General features: G+C 42.4%; 1 protein-coding gene across 10 annotated transcripts in view; it reads right to left on the bottom strand.

The window, feature by feature from the left end:
* Nucleotides 1-18,463, bottom strand: part of EML5 (EMAP like 5) — a 159,792-nt gene extending 141,329 nt beyond the window's left edge. For 5 of the 10 annotated variants that reach the window (XM_014784479.2, XM_087448075.1, XM_087448079.1 and 2 more), the window contains exon 1: nt 8,155-8,677. In XM_014784479.2, the coding sequence (XP_014639965.2) occupies nt 8,155-8,351 (197 nt within the window). In that variant the 5' untranslated portion in view covers nt 8,352-8,677. Of the gene's footprint in view, nt 1-8,154; nt 8,678-17,551; nt 17,610-18,334 lie in introns of those variants that run through there. The other 5 variants (XM_087448082.1, XM_087448083.1, XM_087448076.1 and 2 more) reach the window with 4 other exon arrangements.
* Between the last annotated feature and the right edge of the window lie 602 nt (nt 18,464-19,065).

Genomic DNA, 19,065 nt, shown 5'->3' with positions numbered 1-19,065 from the left:
GCAACCAGAAGGATGTGCAGCTATGACATACAACTATCTACTGGGGCCTTGGGGAGAAAAAGGGAAAAAAGGAGGAGGACTGGCAAAAGATGTTAGCTCAGGGCCGGTCTTCCTCAGCAAAAAGAGGAGGATTGGCACGGATGTTAGCTCAGGGCTGATCTTCCTCACACACACACACAAAAAATAGATACCACTATAGCCAAGACAGCTTGTTTACACTGGCTATGTGTAACCCCTTGCCAGTCCTATGCTGTCTCAGAATACTGACTCATACTGAAGACACAACGGCGGACACTCGCTGGCCTAAAGAGAAGCCAGTCAGCTATTTGTGGCTGCTTCATGCTTGGTTAGTGGCATCATGTGGTCTCAAGCCCAAAACACAGTATCCCAGCTACCTTGCCCTGAATGGATATGAACCTAGGGTGCTATTTCAACTGTCCATGCGAATACATCCACTTTAGAATTTCATAGAGTGGGGATGATCTGTCCTTCTGATGGGTATTTATACTAAATTTTAACATATTAACATACTGGATCAAATGTTAACATATCGGATATTTGGTCTACAGACTGGAGCAGATCCTGGCTCCAAAACGGAAATTTATCAGTGGGCAATTTTGGGCTTTCCATGGTCCAAATCACTCAGCCAAACCCACTGCAACTGTTCCAAGAGTCTGTTGAAATCATTACCTGGGACAGTAGGTTACACCTCACTTGATCCCATCAAGGATTCACATAATTTTGCCCATTAAGTGAACCTTCCAGGTCCCCAGTGAGTGAGCATTTTTCCAGACTGACCATACAAAATATGTGTTTTAGTATTTTCAGCCCCTAATGATACTGAGCAGATCCATCAACAGAAAATCCTAGTAAGGATTGCTTTTTTTGGGTAATCTCCAATCAGGGATGTCCAGAATGGGAGGACCTTAGGCAAGAGGCCCAAAGTTTTTAAAGGGGTCTTAATACTTAGCAAATGATCCACATTGTTATATAATGCATAATAGCAAGTGAATAAATTTGGCTAGGCCCTGAGTTTTCTGAGGTTGACTTTCTAGCCCACCAGCTAAATATGGATTACTACTATATCTAGAGCAGTGGTTTTCAACCCTGGCTGCATATTAGAATCATCTGGGAAGCTTAAAAATTAAAAACGGAATCAAACAACAACAAAGAAATTATACCTGAGACCCATCCTAAACAAATTAAATCAGAATTTCTAAGAATGAGACTCAGCCATTGGTGGTTTTATTATGTTTGCTTTGTTTTTAACTCTCGGAGTGATTCTAATATGCAGCCAGGGCTGAGAAGTGGAATCTAGAGCAGTGGTTTTCAAACTTTAAAAGACATCAATATCACCTGGAGATGACTAAAATGGATTGCTGGGTCCCATATCTAGAGTTTCTGATTAGGTCTGGAGTGAAGCCTGAGAATTTGTATTTCTAACAAGTTTCCAGGTGATGCTAATGCTGCTGGTTAAAGGACCACACTTTGAAAAGTACTGATCTAGAGTGTGCTTTTCAAACTTCAATATGCTTACAAATTACCTGAGAATGTCGTTAAAGTTCAGAGTCTAATTCAGTAGGTCTGGGGTAGGGTTTGAGATCTGCATTTTTAATGAGCTCCCATACGATCCCGAAGCTTGCTGGTCTGAGGACTACACTGTTGAGTAGCAAGGATCTACAGCTGCCAGCCATGTGCCATTTTTTTCAATAACCAACCAAACTAGAAGCTGCTGGAACAATCTTGAAGGAGGCCAGTTTTGTATACTAATAATGACAACTCATTTTAACAACTTCTTTCTGCTCCCCACGCCCTCTCGTTCCCCTGATCACCGGAACAGACATAGTCTCCTAGAGAGTCTTGTGATTATAATGTAATTATTGCAAAACAGCTAACATTTCCACTAAGGTGAAGCACTCCTCATCTTACTTGATACAGCTGATCATTTCCTTCTCCATGAAATACTCTTTTCACTTGACTTCCACGACCTCACACTCTCTTGGTTTTCCTCCTGCCTCTGGCCACATTTTTGTCAGTTCTTGCTCATCTCTTCTGTATTTAAATATTGGAGTGCCACAGGAATCCACTTTTTAGATCCGTTATCTATACTTACTCCCTCAGTGATCTCATTCAAGTTCATGGCTTTAAATACTATCTATATGCTGATAACACCCAAGTTTACACCAGTCCAGCCTGCTTCCCTGAATCATAGGCACGTATGTTCAACTGCTTAATTTGCAACCCCATTTGGTTGTCTATTAGTATCTCAAATGGAACACTTCTAAAACAGAGCTCATGATCTTCTCTTTCTCCCAAAACAGAAAACTTGTTCTTCCCACAGTCGTTCCCACTTCAGTAACTGATAACTCCATTCTTTCAGTTGTTCTGGCCAGAAACTGCGAACATCATTCACCTTTCTTTTCTGTCACAACTTATACCTGATCCATCAGTAAATCATGCTGCCTCTATCTTCAAAATATATCTGACCCTTTCTCACTACTTCCACTGTTACCACTCTGGTCTAAGCCCCCAATACCTCTTGACTGGATTTTTGCAAAAGTCTCTTAAGTGGTCTCTCTGCTTCCTTCCTGCCCCTCTCTCTCAGTCTGTTCTCAATATAGGAGCCAGAGTGCCCTTGCTAAACCATTAAGTCAAATTATGTCACCAATTTGATTAAATTGTTCCAATAACTTCCAATCTCAGACAGGAAGGCTAAAATCCTCTTGATAGCCTATAAGGTCTTACACAATCTGCCCCCACAACCATTACTTCATCAGACCTTGTTTCTTACTACTTTCACCCAAATTCATTGCACTCTAGCCACACTAACTTTCTAACTGTTCCTCAAACACACTAGGCATTCCACTTCAGGGCCTTTGCACTTGATAGTCCCTTTGCCTGAAATGTCCTTCCCTGCGATATCCACACAGCAGATCCCTCACCTCCAAGTCTCTACTCAAGTAGAAAAACCTTTGTACTTTACAGTGAGGCCTTCCTGTCAACCCTATCCAAACACCTATCTAAACTCTTCCCAATAGTCTCTATCTCACTTTCCTGCTTTTTCCTCATATATATATAATTTAGCTTGTTTATTCTGTATCTCCTCCCCAGTAGATATAAGTTCCATGAGGATTTGGAATTTCATCTGTTTGGTTCACTGCTGTATCTCTAGTGCTAACAATAGTTCCTGGCAAATAATAAATGCTCAGTAAATATTTGCTGAAAGAATAAGTGAACCAATAAATACCTATTTCTACACTAAGATGTGTCCCAGGTGCCACTTAAGACAGTGTTTCAACAAGGTGAGAGCGACCAACTGCGGCAAATGAAGATGATAAATCAAAAAAGATGAGAACAGAGAATTAACCACTGGATATGGCAATGTGGAGGTCATTGGTGACCTTGACAAGAGCTGTTATGGTGAAATAGGGTAGAGCCAAGACTGAACGGGAGAAAAAAAACTGAAGATAGTGAGCACAAACAACTCTTTCAAATATTCTCTCAACACAAGACCACTGCATATAATGTTACCTCTTCCCAGAATGCTACACCTTCGCTCATTTCTTCTGATGACTCTTTCTCCTTGTTTTCCTTAAAGACCCAGCTTAGGTATTACATTCACTAGGAAACATCATTGTGAACTGTTACGTCCCAGGTATACACCATATCATAGGTACACTAGTGCTATCCCTAGGACACATAGTATTCTCAGTGATTCTTTACTTGACTGTGTCTTTAAACTCTAAACACCTTAAGGCAGGGACCCTTACACGAAGCAGATGCTCAAAAGATATTTCTTTGATGAGTAAAAAGGCCTTGAAAGAACTGTAAGTTCTTAATAGTTTCTAAGAATTTATTATTCCATATGTTTTCCTTAATTTATATCCAGAATATTATATTTTATTAGTTATCTGCATATTTGACATGAGACATTATAAAATAAAGGAAAATAACTATAATGGAAATCTAAAATTTTGGCTTTTCCCTAAGTAACAATAAAGATACATTTAATGTACATTTACGAAAATTTGAACTATTATCCTAGATAATTCCTACCTTTCCCTGAAAACATTTCTTAATTTTATCTCTTAAACTATGCAGCATTTGCAAAACAAATAACCATAAATATATATTTTGATATCCAGACATATAAAATGAAATCTTACAGAACAGAATCATTATATAGTCTATGAAAGTTAAGCTCACCTAATTCTAGTTACTTAAACATGTATTCTAATACTGTATGTATTCTAATACTTTCTGAAGTCTTGCTTCTAGATATTACACAATGCTTAAGAAAACTCTGGTATCAGGTCGAGGGGAGGGTTTACTGCTTATGTTAAGAATTCTAGGCATGCATGTTTTGGGATATGGATTGGCAGTGTGCTTCCCAAACAGAATCATTTGGGGCACTTTTTTAAAAAACATATTTCTGGGCTCCAACCCTACAGGATTCTGACTCAGGGCATCTGAGGAAAAGGTTAGAAATCGGCAAAAAGTTCCTTAAATGATTCTGATCATCAGCCAGGTTTGGGAAATACTGACCACATATCTGGAAACATTAAATGGACAACAAGTAGGTTTGCAGTAATTCCCGCCAGACCCTAAAAGTTTGCTACCCTCAACCCACACAAACACAAAAAATATTGATCCTCCATAGAAAAATCATCCGTTCTGAATTGCTTTTCCAACTACAATTTTGACTTGTGTTGAATAAACGACGTTTTCATACCATAAATACAGAGCTGTTAAAAACCACTTTTACTAGATTATGGTGAGGCTTGATCAGTTTTCTTTATTAAGAACACTACCTACCACAATTGGAGAAAAGAGCTACTATATCTTTCATTTTGTCTAAAGAAAAAAAAAGTTGTACCAAAATGCACCAAGCTAACTATATTTCATCAGTGGTCTTAACCGGTGATAAATGATTTTAAAACTGTCAATAATATCTACTATTTCAAGAACAAACTTGTCAAAAATGTGTTGATAGGCAGTAACTAGAAAAATAAATTTTAAAAACTACTGCATCCTTTGGGAAGACAACTGACAAAAGTTTCAAAATACAGACCAAGCTATAGAAGTGCATCTTACACTAAAACTGGTAGTAGTCTAGTATATTTTATAACTTAGTCTTAAACCTGTCATAAACACTTAACAACTAGAGAATTTTATCGATATAACTTGAGACACAGGAAAAAAAAACAAATAAGAAAGAAAAATTAACTCTAAAATTCCTGTATTATTTCTGACAGTGAAGCTAATTTCTATATAAATTTCTGTATAATTCAGTAGTACTGAAATAAATATAACTAAAGGATAAATTACTAGAGAAGTATATAGAGATATATGGCAAAAAGATGTAAGATAAGTACAAGCAACACAGACAAAACAATAAGACAAGTCACGTGGCACCACCACTGGCAATACTAGATGTAATAAGATGATAGGAGAATTGATAAGCAAATGACAGATTGGTCATGATTCAGTCTTTACAACCAATATAGGAACTTACATTTTCAAAACCTAAGGTCAATGACCTGCTCATTCTAAAATAGTCTTAGCCCCAGACTAAGTCGTATTTGACAATAAGTTTAACCCAAGTTTCAAGCAAATACGGAAACAAAACAGATGATAAAAGCAGCAATGACTTTTTATTACTAAGGCTAACATTATAGCAACATTGTTTTCCACCATGCATCACATTTATGAATATTACATTTTCTGCTGTGACATAACTGAAAAACCACTGTAGTTTCTATACTTATATTTCAAACTTTGAATGGAAAAAAATTGAAAGGTTCGAACAGTTGCCTGATCTATCTCACAAACAAGAATGATCTCTGTCCTTGTTTGAAATAAAATTTCTAGAGCCCTTTGACAGATTTCTAAGTTATATCCTTAGTACTGTATTAAATTTGTGCCACAAATTTCAAGATGCTATATGAGGGCCGGCCCTGTGGCTTAGCGGTTAAGTGCGCGGACTCCGCTACTGGCGGCCAGGGTTCGGATCCCCGGCGTGCACCAACGCACCGCTTGTCCGGCCATGCTGAGGCCGCGTCCCACATACAGCAACTAGAAGGATGTGCAGCTATGACATACAACTATCTACTGGGGCTTTGGGGGAAAAAAAAAAGGAGGAGGATTGGCAATAGATGTTAGCTCAGAGCTGGTCTTCCTCAGCAAAAAGAGGAGGATTAGCATGGACGTTAGCTCAGGGCTGATCTTCCTCACAAAGAAAAAAAAAAAGATGCTATATGATTCATATTTTACTACCCCACTGCAATTTTTCAGGAAATCTTTTGTTATAAATTATTTTAAGCATAAATCACTTGCATAAAATCATAAGCATGTATCCAATTATGGCAAAAAATTAGAGTAATTTGTCACTTTGAAATATTTTGAGATATATGTATGGGTTGTGCAACTATAGATACCAAAGGAAGGCAAAAGCATTACTTCCTTACAGCTGAATGAAACACAATTATAAAAATTCAAACAGTATGACATACAATATAGCTTCTAATTACTGCTAGAAGAATAAACAAAACATAATTTATCCCATCAAATAAATCCTATCTAGTTTCAGAAGGCCTTCATACTATACTGCTCTCAACCACCAAGGAGTAAAAACAACAGAATGCACCACAAGAAGACTTCAAAATCCTTCTCACCTACCCCATCTACTGAATTCAACCTAATAGACCGAGTATCTGGAAGAGGGCTTCAGTCAAGGCTGCTTCAACTAGGTAAAGCTACTATCCCTTGTACTGCGTGAGATCTAACACATGGAAAAGAACAGAGAAACTGGAAAGGATTAGTGAAAAAGACAAAGACCTGGGGTAAATTCCACTCTTGGGGTGAATAACAACAAACAAATGAACCAAAAATACCGCCTCATTCCCTATTCCACAATCTCAATTTTTGCTCTTTTTTCTTTACTCCATCTTGCCCTACCTTTTGTTTTTGTGTCATAGCCCTCCTTTTCCCTCTTAACAGATCACAGATGACTAGAGGTGCAACACAGAACAACAACTTTGTTATTCATGGAATTTAAATACCAGAGCTTGTTGCCTACAGACATTAAACCAAGAGACTGGATTTGAAATGCCCCATTTAAATCCTGTGGAACATAAATAAAGGAATAAAACTGAGCAACCAAATCCAATCAAAGAGTCTCTGTTAAAAACCCAGAAGCAGCACACACAGATATTCTCGAAATGTTTTTAAATATATTCTCCTTCTGTCAAGGACAAAAATGCTGTGCTTGAGACAATAATCAATGACCTAGAATAATTTCTGCAGCTTTTAACTTTATTTGCCACAAAAATTCAGAGACACTGATTGAAAATTACATTTCAAATACACCGCTCACTCAAGAACCGTAAACAAGGCTTAGGACCAACTTTAAGATACTGCCCAAGGAAGAACAAAAACGCAAACAAAACTTGTGATTTAAATAAAAAACACAAAAGTAAACTTAATTAGAAGTACTTTAACAAAGAGGGAATAGGAGAACTGGAAATCAGTGGAATCATTTTTAGCAGCTTTTTCAGATAAAACCTACCCCCAAACCGCTTTTAGGTGTGCAAATTTTAAGGTCCAATGAATAGCCCGAAGGTTGCCGGGGTATCTTTTCTATCCGATGATAACAGCAGACAGTGGAACCTGAACTAATTATTATGGCCAAGAAGTGAGTGCCCTCCAGGATGCACTGGGCGCGCTCCCCAGGACCAGCCTACAGCTTGCGGCACCCTGATCAGTTCTCTATTAGGTAGATTCCCCCTGGCGCTTTAAGAATTCGTTTCATAAGAAATCTCTGACGGGATTTAGAGGATTCAAGTGCTACCAAAATAACCTTTTTTGCAGTTTTCATAAATCTGATGGAGGGAGAAGGGTGCAAACCATAAAACCGGACGCCCAGGGGATCCGCGGACTCGGTGTCACCGCACCGACCCGAGGGAGAGACTCTAGAACACGAAGATGGGGAAAGGTTTGTCGGGTGCTAACGGTGGATTTGGGACGAGACAGTCGCGCGTTTCCCTCTGGGGCGATGCTCCCTGCAGGAGACGGTCACTGCACCCCCAAGGACAGGCAAGTGCAAACTCCGCGAGCGCTCGCTGGGGGGCGGCGGCCACCCCCGCCCCTCGGTACCTGATGATGTCGTCGCTGTGGCCGCGGTAGAACTTCTGCCGGTGCTCCCGCGGGCTGTAGACCACGCCGACGCCCGCCACGAAGTACACGATCTCCTTGGCCGCCGTGTAGTAGAGGTTGTTGCGGCACTGGTGGCCCCGGTAGCCGTACACCCACTCGAGCCGCAGGTGGCAGCTCGGGGCGCTCCGGGCCGCCATGTCGGGGCGCCCACCCCGCCGCTCCGGCTCGGGCCCGCGGCCGCGGGAAGCGGGAGGCGGCCGCGGGAAGAAAGCCCTCGCTGGCGGCCGGGACTCCCCGCCTGCCGCGTCCTCTAAGCCGCGCCTGGCAGGTGCATGTCGCTGCTTCTGGCCGCCGCCGCCGCCTCAGCCCACGGGCGGGAGCAAAAGCCTCGCCTCGCGGAACATGCTGAGGGCCGCCGGCGCTGCCGGCCGGCAAGTGGGGGGCCGCGCGCCCTCCGCCCGCTGGGCTCGGTCGTCTCCTCAGCCCGCAGCGCCGGGGCTGTGAGGGGAGCCGAGCGACGGCCCGCCTCCCGCCTCCACTCCTCAGCCGCCGCCCGCGCACCTTGCTCCCCGCCCAGGGCACCTGCCGCGTTCGCGCCCCTCCGCGGCCTCGTCCTACAGCCCGGCGGGCCCGCGCCGCGCGCCCCCGAGCGGAGGACGGCGGCGGGCGCGCGGTCTCGCGCGGCCCCGCCCCCTCACCGCCGTCGCCGCCGCCGCCTGCGCTCGTCCCGCCCCGCCCCTCGCAGCGGGGGTCCGGGAAAGCGCCGGGAGCTATGCGGGACCGCCGTCGGGTCGCCGTGCCTCGTCGCTCGGCGCCTACGTCTACCTCCGCTATCCTTGGCCAGGACGAGCGACCCCAGCAGCCCCGGCCGCGTGCGGCCCGCCCGCGGGGCACTGAGCCCTCACGAAGCCACCCAGGCCCCCGGCCGACTCTTGGCGACCCCCGCCAACTGCTGCTGGGAGTCCTTACTGCGGAAGCGTCGCCGGTCTCGCAGGGCCCCTCTACCCGGCCTACATTTCTGGCTGGGAGAATCAACACCAGGATGCTAACCTCATTTTTTTCTTTTTTCCTGATACTGTGTGTGTGTGTGTGTGTGTGTGTGTTTTCTTGCTGCTTCATAGTGCTCACTATACAGACGTTGAGTGGGGATAAAATCTGACTTCCTAAGTGTACATTTTCTTTTTTGTGTAGGTGACCTCAAAGCTGAAAGTACAATTTAGATGGTAAAACGGCACGCCAGATCCGATTTCTTAATAAATAGCAATGATACCTGAATGTATTTTTTTTATTACTATTTTGAACAGCAATAAAATCTTGATACTTCTTACATTGTAGTAATAGTGAAGTAACACGGCTTGAGTGTTGTGATCCTGGAGAATGTGTGTGTAACAAAAGTACTAGCAGCAATGAATTTCTGACTTTGTCAGTTCCCCTCCTCCGTTTTCTAAGTGTCCTCTTTCTCGCAGGAATATGGCCAAGATTTACCAATACCTGTAAACATAATTTGAAATCCATATTTTAAAAGGTTTTAAGTGCAGGATGATAGCCATAAGATTTAGAACAAGAAATAATAACTCATAAAATACTAATATAAATCCTCCGTGTCTAAAAAATCAGTTTTGGTTCTCTGGGAAATACCAAAACTTGGAAATCTGACAAAAGCTAGAATAGATTAGCATCCTTTGAAAAAACTTCACTGCACAAAAGTGATGATTCCTATATGGTACCCATACCTTGGAATGAATGTTACCCACTCTCTACTTCCTCAAAGATGCAAATTGCCAATTTGAGACAAGAGGATACCCTTCAGTTTTGGTTATGACTTCTCTTCTACATGCAGGGAAGGAGGGCCATGTCAGAGGAAGGAATTTGCATAAATGTCATGAAAAGTAATCTCTGAAAGAGCAGAATTGGTGAACTCTGCCAGGAAGGCTAAAAGTAGAAATCAAATCCACTGTAGTTCACAGTAATCATCTAACAGGATAGTGAGAAACTATGATGCAAGAAAAACTGACTGTAAGAACTTCATAAAATTTCTAACCTTTCAGAGGTCCTCAAGTTTATTATTTTTGCTATTCCCAGAGCGATTAGCTACAGAACTCTTATAATGGAAAGTGCCCTTGTCTTAATATCTAGGGGCAGCCAAGAGTTAGAAGGGGATGGTGAGCAAGATTGGGGGAAATGTGTCTCACTCCACAGCTTGTCATCGGCTAGAGATGACAAGAATCTCAGCAGAAAGAGAAGAGGAATATAGATTGGGGTTCTGGCACCTGCTGAAAAGAAAAAAGAACTCATGTCTGAGAAGTGGCTCCGAAGCCATAAAAAGGCTTTTGTGGGGTTCCCTGGACAAAGGCACATGCAATTTTTCTTTGTCACATGTATTTGTTTTTGTGGGTTTTTTTAACTTTTTTTTTTTTTTTTTTTTGGTGAGGAAGATTAGCCCTGAGCTAACATCTGTTGGCAATCCTCCTCTTTCTGCAGAGGAAGACTGGCCTTGGGCTAACACCCATGCCCATCTTCCTCTACTTTATATGTGGGACGCCTGCCACAGCATGGCTTGATAAGTGGTCTGTAGGTCTATGCCCAGGATCTGAACCCACTAACCCCAGGCCTCTGAAATGGAGCATGCGAACTTAACCACTACACCACTGGGCTGGCCCCTTTTTTTTGTTTTTTTAATAAGAATATATTTGCTAACTCACTAGTGAGTCCCTTGAAAACCCCTGGTGAGAAAAAAAAAAGTTGCTGATTATTTAAATATAAGCAGTGAACTTAGGAAAGATGAAATATTTTGTTGCTATACACTTGTGGTACATTAATTGCTGGTTATGTGTAATTTTTATGAGCTGTAGGATAGTGAAGAATAAGAAATACCTCTTTCTGTGTTTCAGATTTTTCAGTACAATGTCTTATGGATCCTGTGATACATATTTAAGTACTCATATTAATAACAGATTTAAATAATTTACTTTTCCATTATCATATTTTCCATGATGGTTTTTAATGACCCAAGGGTAGAGTGTGAAGCAAAAACGTTCTTAATGAAACCATCCTCAACTGACAACTCAAGACCAAAAGAGACAGCTGAGGTACAAAGGTGGCTGAAAAATGAAACATTCATGAATATTAGAGGAAAAAAAACACACCTGATTAGTTATTACCCCTACAATTTTATGTAATCTGTTATTACTAATGTCACCTCAGAAAGCTTAATCAAGGTTTTATTGCTAGATGAGATTCCACCATCTGTACCCTTTAAAAGCAATGCAAATGAGGATGCAGGAGAAAGACCTCAAAAGTTATACAGATCAACAGATAGACATTTGTTAGGCATTTTAAATATAAGTTACAATACCCTTTGGTAATCTATATCCTGAAACTTGAGTTTGTGGTATGGAGTTTTATACTCCGGACATTTGAAATATTTCTAAAATTCAAGCAAATAAATTATTTGCTGGCTACTGATTTTAGCTACCCTGAGGTCTAAAAAGGAAATATAAGGCAAAGGATATAAAACATAAAAGCTAAAGTTCATGCTATTAATTCTAGCTAGCTAGTTCAGCCAACTTATGAATTGTAATGATATTTTAATAAGCTGTCCATAAACATATTTCTGTAGCCATACTTTTAATTAACCTGTTTTATGTACAGAGCGTAACACAGTGCGTGGCACTACAGTAGATGTTCCATACGTATTTGTCAGCCGTTAAATATAAAAGAGAACACTGTGTAGTCATCAGAGGGTTCCTCATAGTTTAACTTAAATAGTTGAAACTTGAAAACTTGAACTTTTTTCTGATCTCCAATACCATATTAGTCAGGACTTCTTTGGTTGTACGTGACAGAAACCCACTCAAAATGGCTTAAGATAAAAAGGGAATTTTAATGCCACATAGGACTGACACTAGAAGTAGCATCAAAGCACTTGGATCCTAGGGCTCAAGTGATGCCATCAGAAGCAGGTCATCAGAATTAACTCAGTTCTGCTTTCCTTTGCGTTGACTCCATTGCCAGACGAACAAAATAGCTGCCAACAGCTCCAGTTCTGCATTGGATTCTCTTAGCCATCCCTGTGGAAGGAGTCTTTTTTTTTCAGTAGTTCCCCTGGAAACTCCTAGACTTCAGCCCTATTGGCTCTGATTGGCTGAACTGAGATAGGTGCCCACCCTTGGATCCATAGAGTAGTGCCACGTGCACTAAAACCACAGGAAGGGAGAGTGGGAGAGGGGTGATCCTCCCAAGGAAAATTGAAGTAGTATTACCAGAATAAGAAGGAATGGATGCCAGCAGTGGCTACCCAGGGCTAATTTAGATGCTTTAGTATTCCCCAATCTCGGAACATAACTAAATACACATGTAATCTAAATTTAAAAACAACAACAACAACAGGTGTTTGCTAAATAAGTGCACCTCTAAGAGAGGACTTCTTCTAACAAGATTGCCACCCAAGTACCCTCCTCTGAAAAAAATTCTAAAGCTAACCCCAGATGCCAGGCAGGCAAAAACAACAGATGTTCTCCACCAGTAACCACATTTCCAAATGCCCATTAGATTCCACCTAAAAGCCTTTACAAACTGGTATATAATTCAAGTAAAATAAGTCTCAAACAAAGTTGTCTTCTCCCACACATCTGTACACCTTGCCGTCTTCTCTTTCTGTGTTAACAATATCAGTATCCCCCCAGTTAGACAGGTTGGAAAGCTAGGCAGTTGTCTTTGGTTCACACTGTTTCTCAGCTCCCATATCCAGTTACCAAGTCCTTTTGACTCTATTTTAGAAACATCCATAAACTCCATCCCCATCTCTACATCCATACCCTCCCAATCTGCATTGCTATAGTTCAGTTCAAGTCTAATCATCTTTTCCCTAGGTTCTGCAACTCGAGTTATATGTGAAAATCATGGTATCTCATCATGTCACTCCCCTGTTTCAAGAAACTTTTCTAGAAGCCATTTAGGCATCTTAAGCCTTGAAATGTTCTTATCCTTTGGCTCACTGATTTCTCATCTACCTACCTATCATAATGTAATAATAAAAAATGCAGATCAAGGTTCATGTACCAAAATACTTATCACAGCATAGTTTAGAACAATAAAAATAAGGAAACCTAACTGTCCAAACATAGGGAAAACTTTAAGTTAATTGATTCAGCCCATATGAAAAATATTATAAAACCATTGAAAATTAGGTTTTCAAATAAATTTTGGCAACATTGGAAATTTTCCATAATAGAATATAAAATATTTTTAAAAATCAGGATACAAAAAAAATGTATGTACAGAATGAGCCCAATTATGAATTATATTAAAGACTGGAACAAAAGATACCAAATGTTAACAGATTTGTAATATGATGAGTAATTTTTACACTTTTATTGGTATGTTTTCTAAGTTCTTTAAAAATGTACATGTAATAATGAGATGAGAAATTTTCATTTCTCAGAATTCCTCATGGGAAGGGAATTATATTTGTTTGGGAAAAAATACCCAAATGGGTGCTTGGCACAGAAAATGAGATCCCAAAGGAGCCGAATGTAGGCAGAACTGTTCTGCATGAGGAATGAGAAAGAATTTGTTGCTCCAGGAAGGTGAGGGAGGAATGAAGTCAGAGAGATGGCAAAACTGCAAGTTTTGCCATGCAACTCTCTCCAAAACCTCTCAAATCTTAAAAAAAAGTTTCTAAACTCATGAAATGTTAGGTGGTTTTTTTTTTAATGGAAACTAGAGAAACAGGGCTTCTCAACTAGATTGACGTAGTAGGAAGCAACACCCCATGAAAAGAATCAAAGTTGTTGGGGAGGGAGCAGGGGAAGCCCAGGATTCTAAGGGGTGGTGAACTTGGGGTTCAAGCCACATTAAACCTTCCAAGTGGTAGAGAAGTCCCAACTGACTTGTCAATTACAGACACCTGTTGCTTCTGTAGTTAGGAAGAAGTAACAAAAGTAATCTTTAACAAATATTGGGTAACTTCCAATGGACTGCATAATAAAGGACCACCTCCTTATTGTGACACACAAAGCCTCCTAACCTGTTTTGCCACAAACACCTCCAGTCAGTTCCTCCCTATCCAGCGATACTAGATTCTGGTCTTTCCTAAAATTAATCAGGCCTTTCCAGAACTCCATGCACGTGCATGTCATTTGTGCTGTGCCATAACCTCAGCTCTCCACTATCAGCCTGGCAAACTCTTCCTGAACCTTTGAGGTTCAGCTCAAAGGTACCACCTTGTTATGGGTTGAATTGTGTCCTCCAAAAATTATACATTGAAGTCCTAATCCCCGGTACCTTAGAATGTGACTTTATTTGGGAATAGAGTCATTGCAGCTGTAATTAGTTAACATTAGGTCATACTGGAGTAAAGTGGGCCCCAATCCAATATGACTGGTGTCCTTATAAAAACAGGAAATTTGGACACAGACACCCACCACACAGGGAAAACATCATGTAAAGATGAAGGCAGAGATCTACATGTCAAAGAATACCAAAGATTGCCACAACCACCGGAAGCAAGGAGAAAGGTGTGGAACAGATCTTCCCCTCACAGCCCTCCAAAGGAACCAGTGCTGCCAGCACTTTGATGTCGAACTTCTTGCCTCCAGAACTGGGAGACAATAACATTCTATTATTTAAGCCACTCAGTTTGTGGTACTTTGTTACAGCAAACCTAGCAAACTAATAGATGCTTCTTCTTTGCAGTTTGCTGTGACATCCCCATCCACACTGTCCAGAATTAATCACCTTTCATTTAAGTCCCTACTACATTTTATAAAATCATACATATTTCCAGAGTAGCACTTATCGTATTGAATTATAGGAAGTTGTTTATTCATGCTTCTAGAATGTGTATATTTGAGAGCAAATGTTTACCTGCTTATTCTTTTAGAATCTATACTCATCCTTCTTTACTTAGTCACTACCTTAGCCTGGATTTTCAAGAAAACTGAGCCTGAGGCAATGGTTAAGGCACTGCTGTCTCAGTTGGAAAGGGCAAACCCAGGGCAGTGAGGTTGAGGAAAAGAAAGTGAGGCAAGAAAAGCTATGAAGCAATGCGATGTGACATTACTGCCTGGCTACCACCTTATAAGAAGCCTTCAAGAGACAGAGCAGTCCATTAGGTAGGTACATCCACCTGGCACACAAGATCTCCCTAAGTGGGCCACAAGGGCAGATTGTGGCCTGGAGTAGTCCATGGGAAGGAGGAAGGAGAAAGGAGGGGGGATTTATTTCTCCAGCTCCCCCCATCTCCTCTTTCCCATTGGTTAACGTTCAGCTCTTGGGGAGTTGGAGTTAATACCCACACTTCCAGGTTGCATCATCCAGCTTCTTCTGTGATCTCTGGGCTACCAGCTCTCTGAGCCCCAATTCCCACAGGGTAACGCAAAGAGGGCCAGATGGTAACTATACACACAGTGAGTTGCTCTACAGGAGAGGGATCTCAACCATGGTCAGGGAACCTAAATCTTTTATAATGGGCAGTAAGCTGTCTGACCCTTGCCCTGAAGGCAGACATCATCTTTATTATACTGGACAATAAATAAACATGCCCTTTTCTCCAGAGGGAGACACTATGTTTATCTTCCAAGGTTGTTCACTACATAAACATCCTTGAAAAGATAATCTAGATCACAGTCAGTCAGTGCCTCTGCAAACAAGATGTGCAGAAACACAGGAGACCTGTGGAGCATTGTCTCCTAACACAGATCTAACATGCAGCAGCCAAGTGCTTATTTCTTGAGTGGAAATGCTACCAAATTGTGATCAACATGTAAAATATATTTCTGCAGCAACTGAGAGTATTGACTTAAGTGGGTAAAGCAACATAATATTGTTAAAGACAAAGCTGGACACTAGTTAAAGCAGCAAGGATAGATTTTATTAAGTAATACTATTGCAGTGAGGAAGAGAGTCCAGCATGCGTTGAACTCAACTTCCACAAAACAGAGGGCTAGAGACTTTTTACAGGCTGGATGTGCTAAGGGAAAGGCACTGTGGGCTGTTAAGGGGCATTAGTCCCTGTGACTAGGACACTGCGATTTGTTAATTGGCGCTTATCTGGAGGAGAAATAAACTTCTATCTTGATGACAGGAGGCAGTGGTGCAACATGAAGCCAAGCAGCTACCAAAGTTAGGCTCTTATCCTGCATTTAGCACTTTACTGAATTTTAGGAAGTTATTTATGCAGATGCAGGGACCAAGAGTTGAGCGAGTTATCTCCCTGAATGTTTGCATTTCAAAGAGACAGCTCCCAAGTCCTTGAGGAAACAGTTTTGGGTGGTAGAGTTACATCTCAAAGGGCAGAGAAAGGATTTTTTTCCTCCCCAAAGCACCAGTACATAGTTGTATATTCTAGTTGTAAGTCCCTCTTGTTCTTCTATGTGAGCTGCTGCCACAGCATGGCTACTGACAGACAAATGGTGTGATTCCACACCAGGAACCGAACCTGGGCCTCCAAAGCAGAGCGCGCCAAACTTTAACCACTAGGCCATCAGGGTTGGCTTGAGAAAGGATTTTTAATTGCAAGCGTTATAAGGTATCTGCTCTAAGAGGGACTTCAGGGGCCTATCTGTCTATCCCAGGGTTTGACTGGAACAAACAGCAAATTCTCCTGGCGGTGTTGAGCTTTCTCAGGCAGGCACTTTAAGGGGAGCTGGGGTCATTCTAGGGACACGGCCGTAAGCTGCTAGAGCTATGCTAGAGTTTGTCAAGTCTCTTAATTCAGAGGTTTGGATGGAGTTGTTATATGCCAAGAGTTCTGCAGTTCTCAGTCTAGCAGTGGTGTAACTAGCCACCAGTTAGAAATAAGAAGCATATCTTGACATCAATCTAATAAAACAAAACATGAGGGCCAGCCCAGTGGCGCAAGTGGTTAAGTGCACGCTCTCTGCTGTGGTGGCCTGGGGTTCACCAGTTCGGATCCCAGGTGCGCACCGACGCACCACTTGTTAAGACATGCTGTGGCAGAGTCCCATATAAAGTAGAGGAAGATGGGCATGGATGTTAGCCCAGGGCCAGTCTTCCTCAGCCAAAAAAAAAAAAAAAAAGAGGAGGATTGGCAGTGGATGTTAGCTCAGGGCTGGTCCTCCTCACAACCTTCAGGGCCATAAACAATTTTTCTCAAACAGTGAAGTAACTGTGGATGCTTGCAGAGATACTGAAAGACATTATTATATGCTATAGTAGTGATTATTCTGTAATTATTGTTGACTTGTATTAAGTTGCTTCATGTTTCTACTGCCTTCAAATATATCGCCAAAAAATTCTACTATTCGAAAGCATGCCACAGAAAGAAAAAGGTTAAGAACCACCACCATAATCATTCCTAAACATAAACTGAGCGCCCACGCGTGAATCACCGGGCTTGGTACTATGGAGGAGCAATCAAGGAAAATAAACTCACCGTCTGTGCTTTGAGGAATTTATGTTTGAAAGAGGAAACAAGAGAAAGACGTAAGTACCTTTAAAAACAAGTGAAAAATATATAAACAAGTGAATTATATATAAATATATATACACATACATATTTTAATACAACTAAATACCATATCTAAAAAATTACAAAAGTAAACATGCTGTTATCAAAAGAAACTTTATTGAATTCTCCTGATCACTAACGCCTAGTACATTAAAAAAATGGATGTAGGAAAGATAAGAAACAAAAGTAGTTTTACCAGGAGGTGGAGTCAAGATGGCGGCGTAGGCAGACTCGGAACTCGCCTCCTCCCGTGGACAGAGCCAATTTACAACTACTCGTGGAAAAATTACCCCTGAGACAGAACTGAAAACTGGATGAGAGGAACTCCTGCAACAACGGACAATCCTAACTGAGATGGAAGAGGCAGAGACTCCCTTCCGGAGAGAAAAACGCCGCCTTCACAAGCCGCCAGCGTCACGGCCGCCGGGAGCAGCTCACAGGTCCACGGCCTCCCTGGAGACGCGGGGCCCTGAGCCGGGGAGCGCCCCCGCTGCAGGCATTTTGTGGACCCAGCACAATCGAGACCAGCGGCATAATATCTGACTGTGCCTGCTACTAAAACACTGGGGAGTACCCCCAGAAAACCCGGTTCACAAAGAAACTAAAACTGGCTCTTAAAGGGCCCGCGTGCAAACTCATCCGTTTCAGAAAGCATCCTAAAATCACCAGAAAGAAAGGTGCACAGTGCTTTGGGGACAAGAGACTCACCTAATAAGGCCCTGAGTGCATCTCGGTGAGGGGTGAGACCTCTCCAGGGACTGGGACATTGGCGGCGGCCATTGTTGTGGCCTGGTGTGGGCGTGCTGACACACACCATTGGAGTTCTCCCTGAGGCCTGCTAGCCCAGGGTCTGCCCCACCCGCTAGAGCACCGATTTCATCCAGCTCAGCCAGGGCAGGCAGCCCACCCTAGAGACTGGCCCCACCCAACAACAAGCCCTCAGGCAACTTGTGGGCCTGCATAGATTGGTGACTGGATTCTCTGCAGCCTGGCAACTGAGCCGACTTGAGCGGGGCAGGGTGTGCACAAGGAGCGGGTGGAGAGTGTGGGGCGGTGGCAGAGTGTGTGGGGTTAGGAGACTGGGTCCGCTTGGGGAGGTCGGGGCGCTCACACGGGGCAGGACTGTGTTGACTGTGTGTGTGGACCTGTGGGCGGCAGGGCTTCTCAGCTGCAGAAGGCTTGTGCTTCTCAAAGACCCACATAGGAGGTTTGCTCCACCTTCCAAAACCTGAAACAATTGGGTGCTCCTGTGCCTGAGGCCAGCCCCACCCAGCTGCAATCCTCAGAGAGCTGACAAGAGACCTAATAGGCTAGAGGCTTACAGCAATTGTAAGGCCCTGAGCCTAACAACCTGCCACACTGGGGGCCTACTCAGTTAAAAGAAATACTGCAACACAAATGTGGTATTAGAACTTGCAGCCAACTGTGCTGGGGCTCCC

Source organism: Ceratotherium simum, chromosome 24, assembly GCF_057802395.1.
Source record: "Ceratotherium simum simum isolate JZ-2026a chromosome 24, ASM5780239v1, whole genome shotgun sequence".
Taxonomy (NCBI): Eukaryota; Metazoa; Chordata; class Mammalia; order Perissodactyla; family Rhinocerotidae; genus Ceratotherium; species Ceratotherium simum.
The sequence above is the reverse complement of the archived record's forward strand: the minus strand, read 5'-3'. Positions and strand labels throughout refer to the sequence as shown.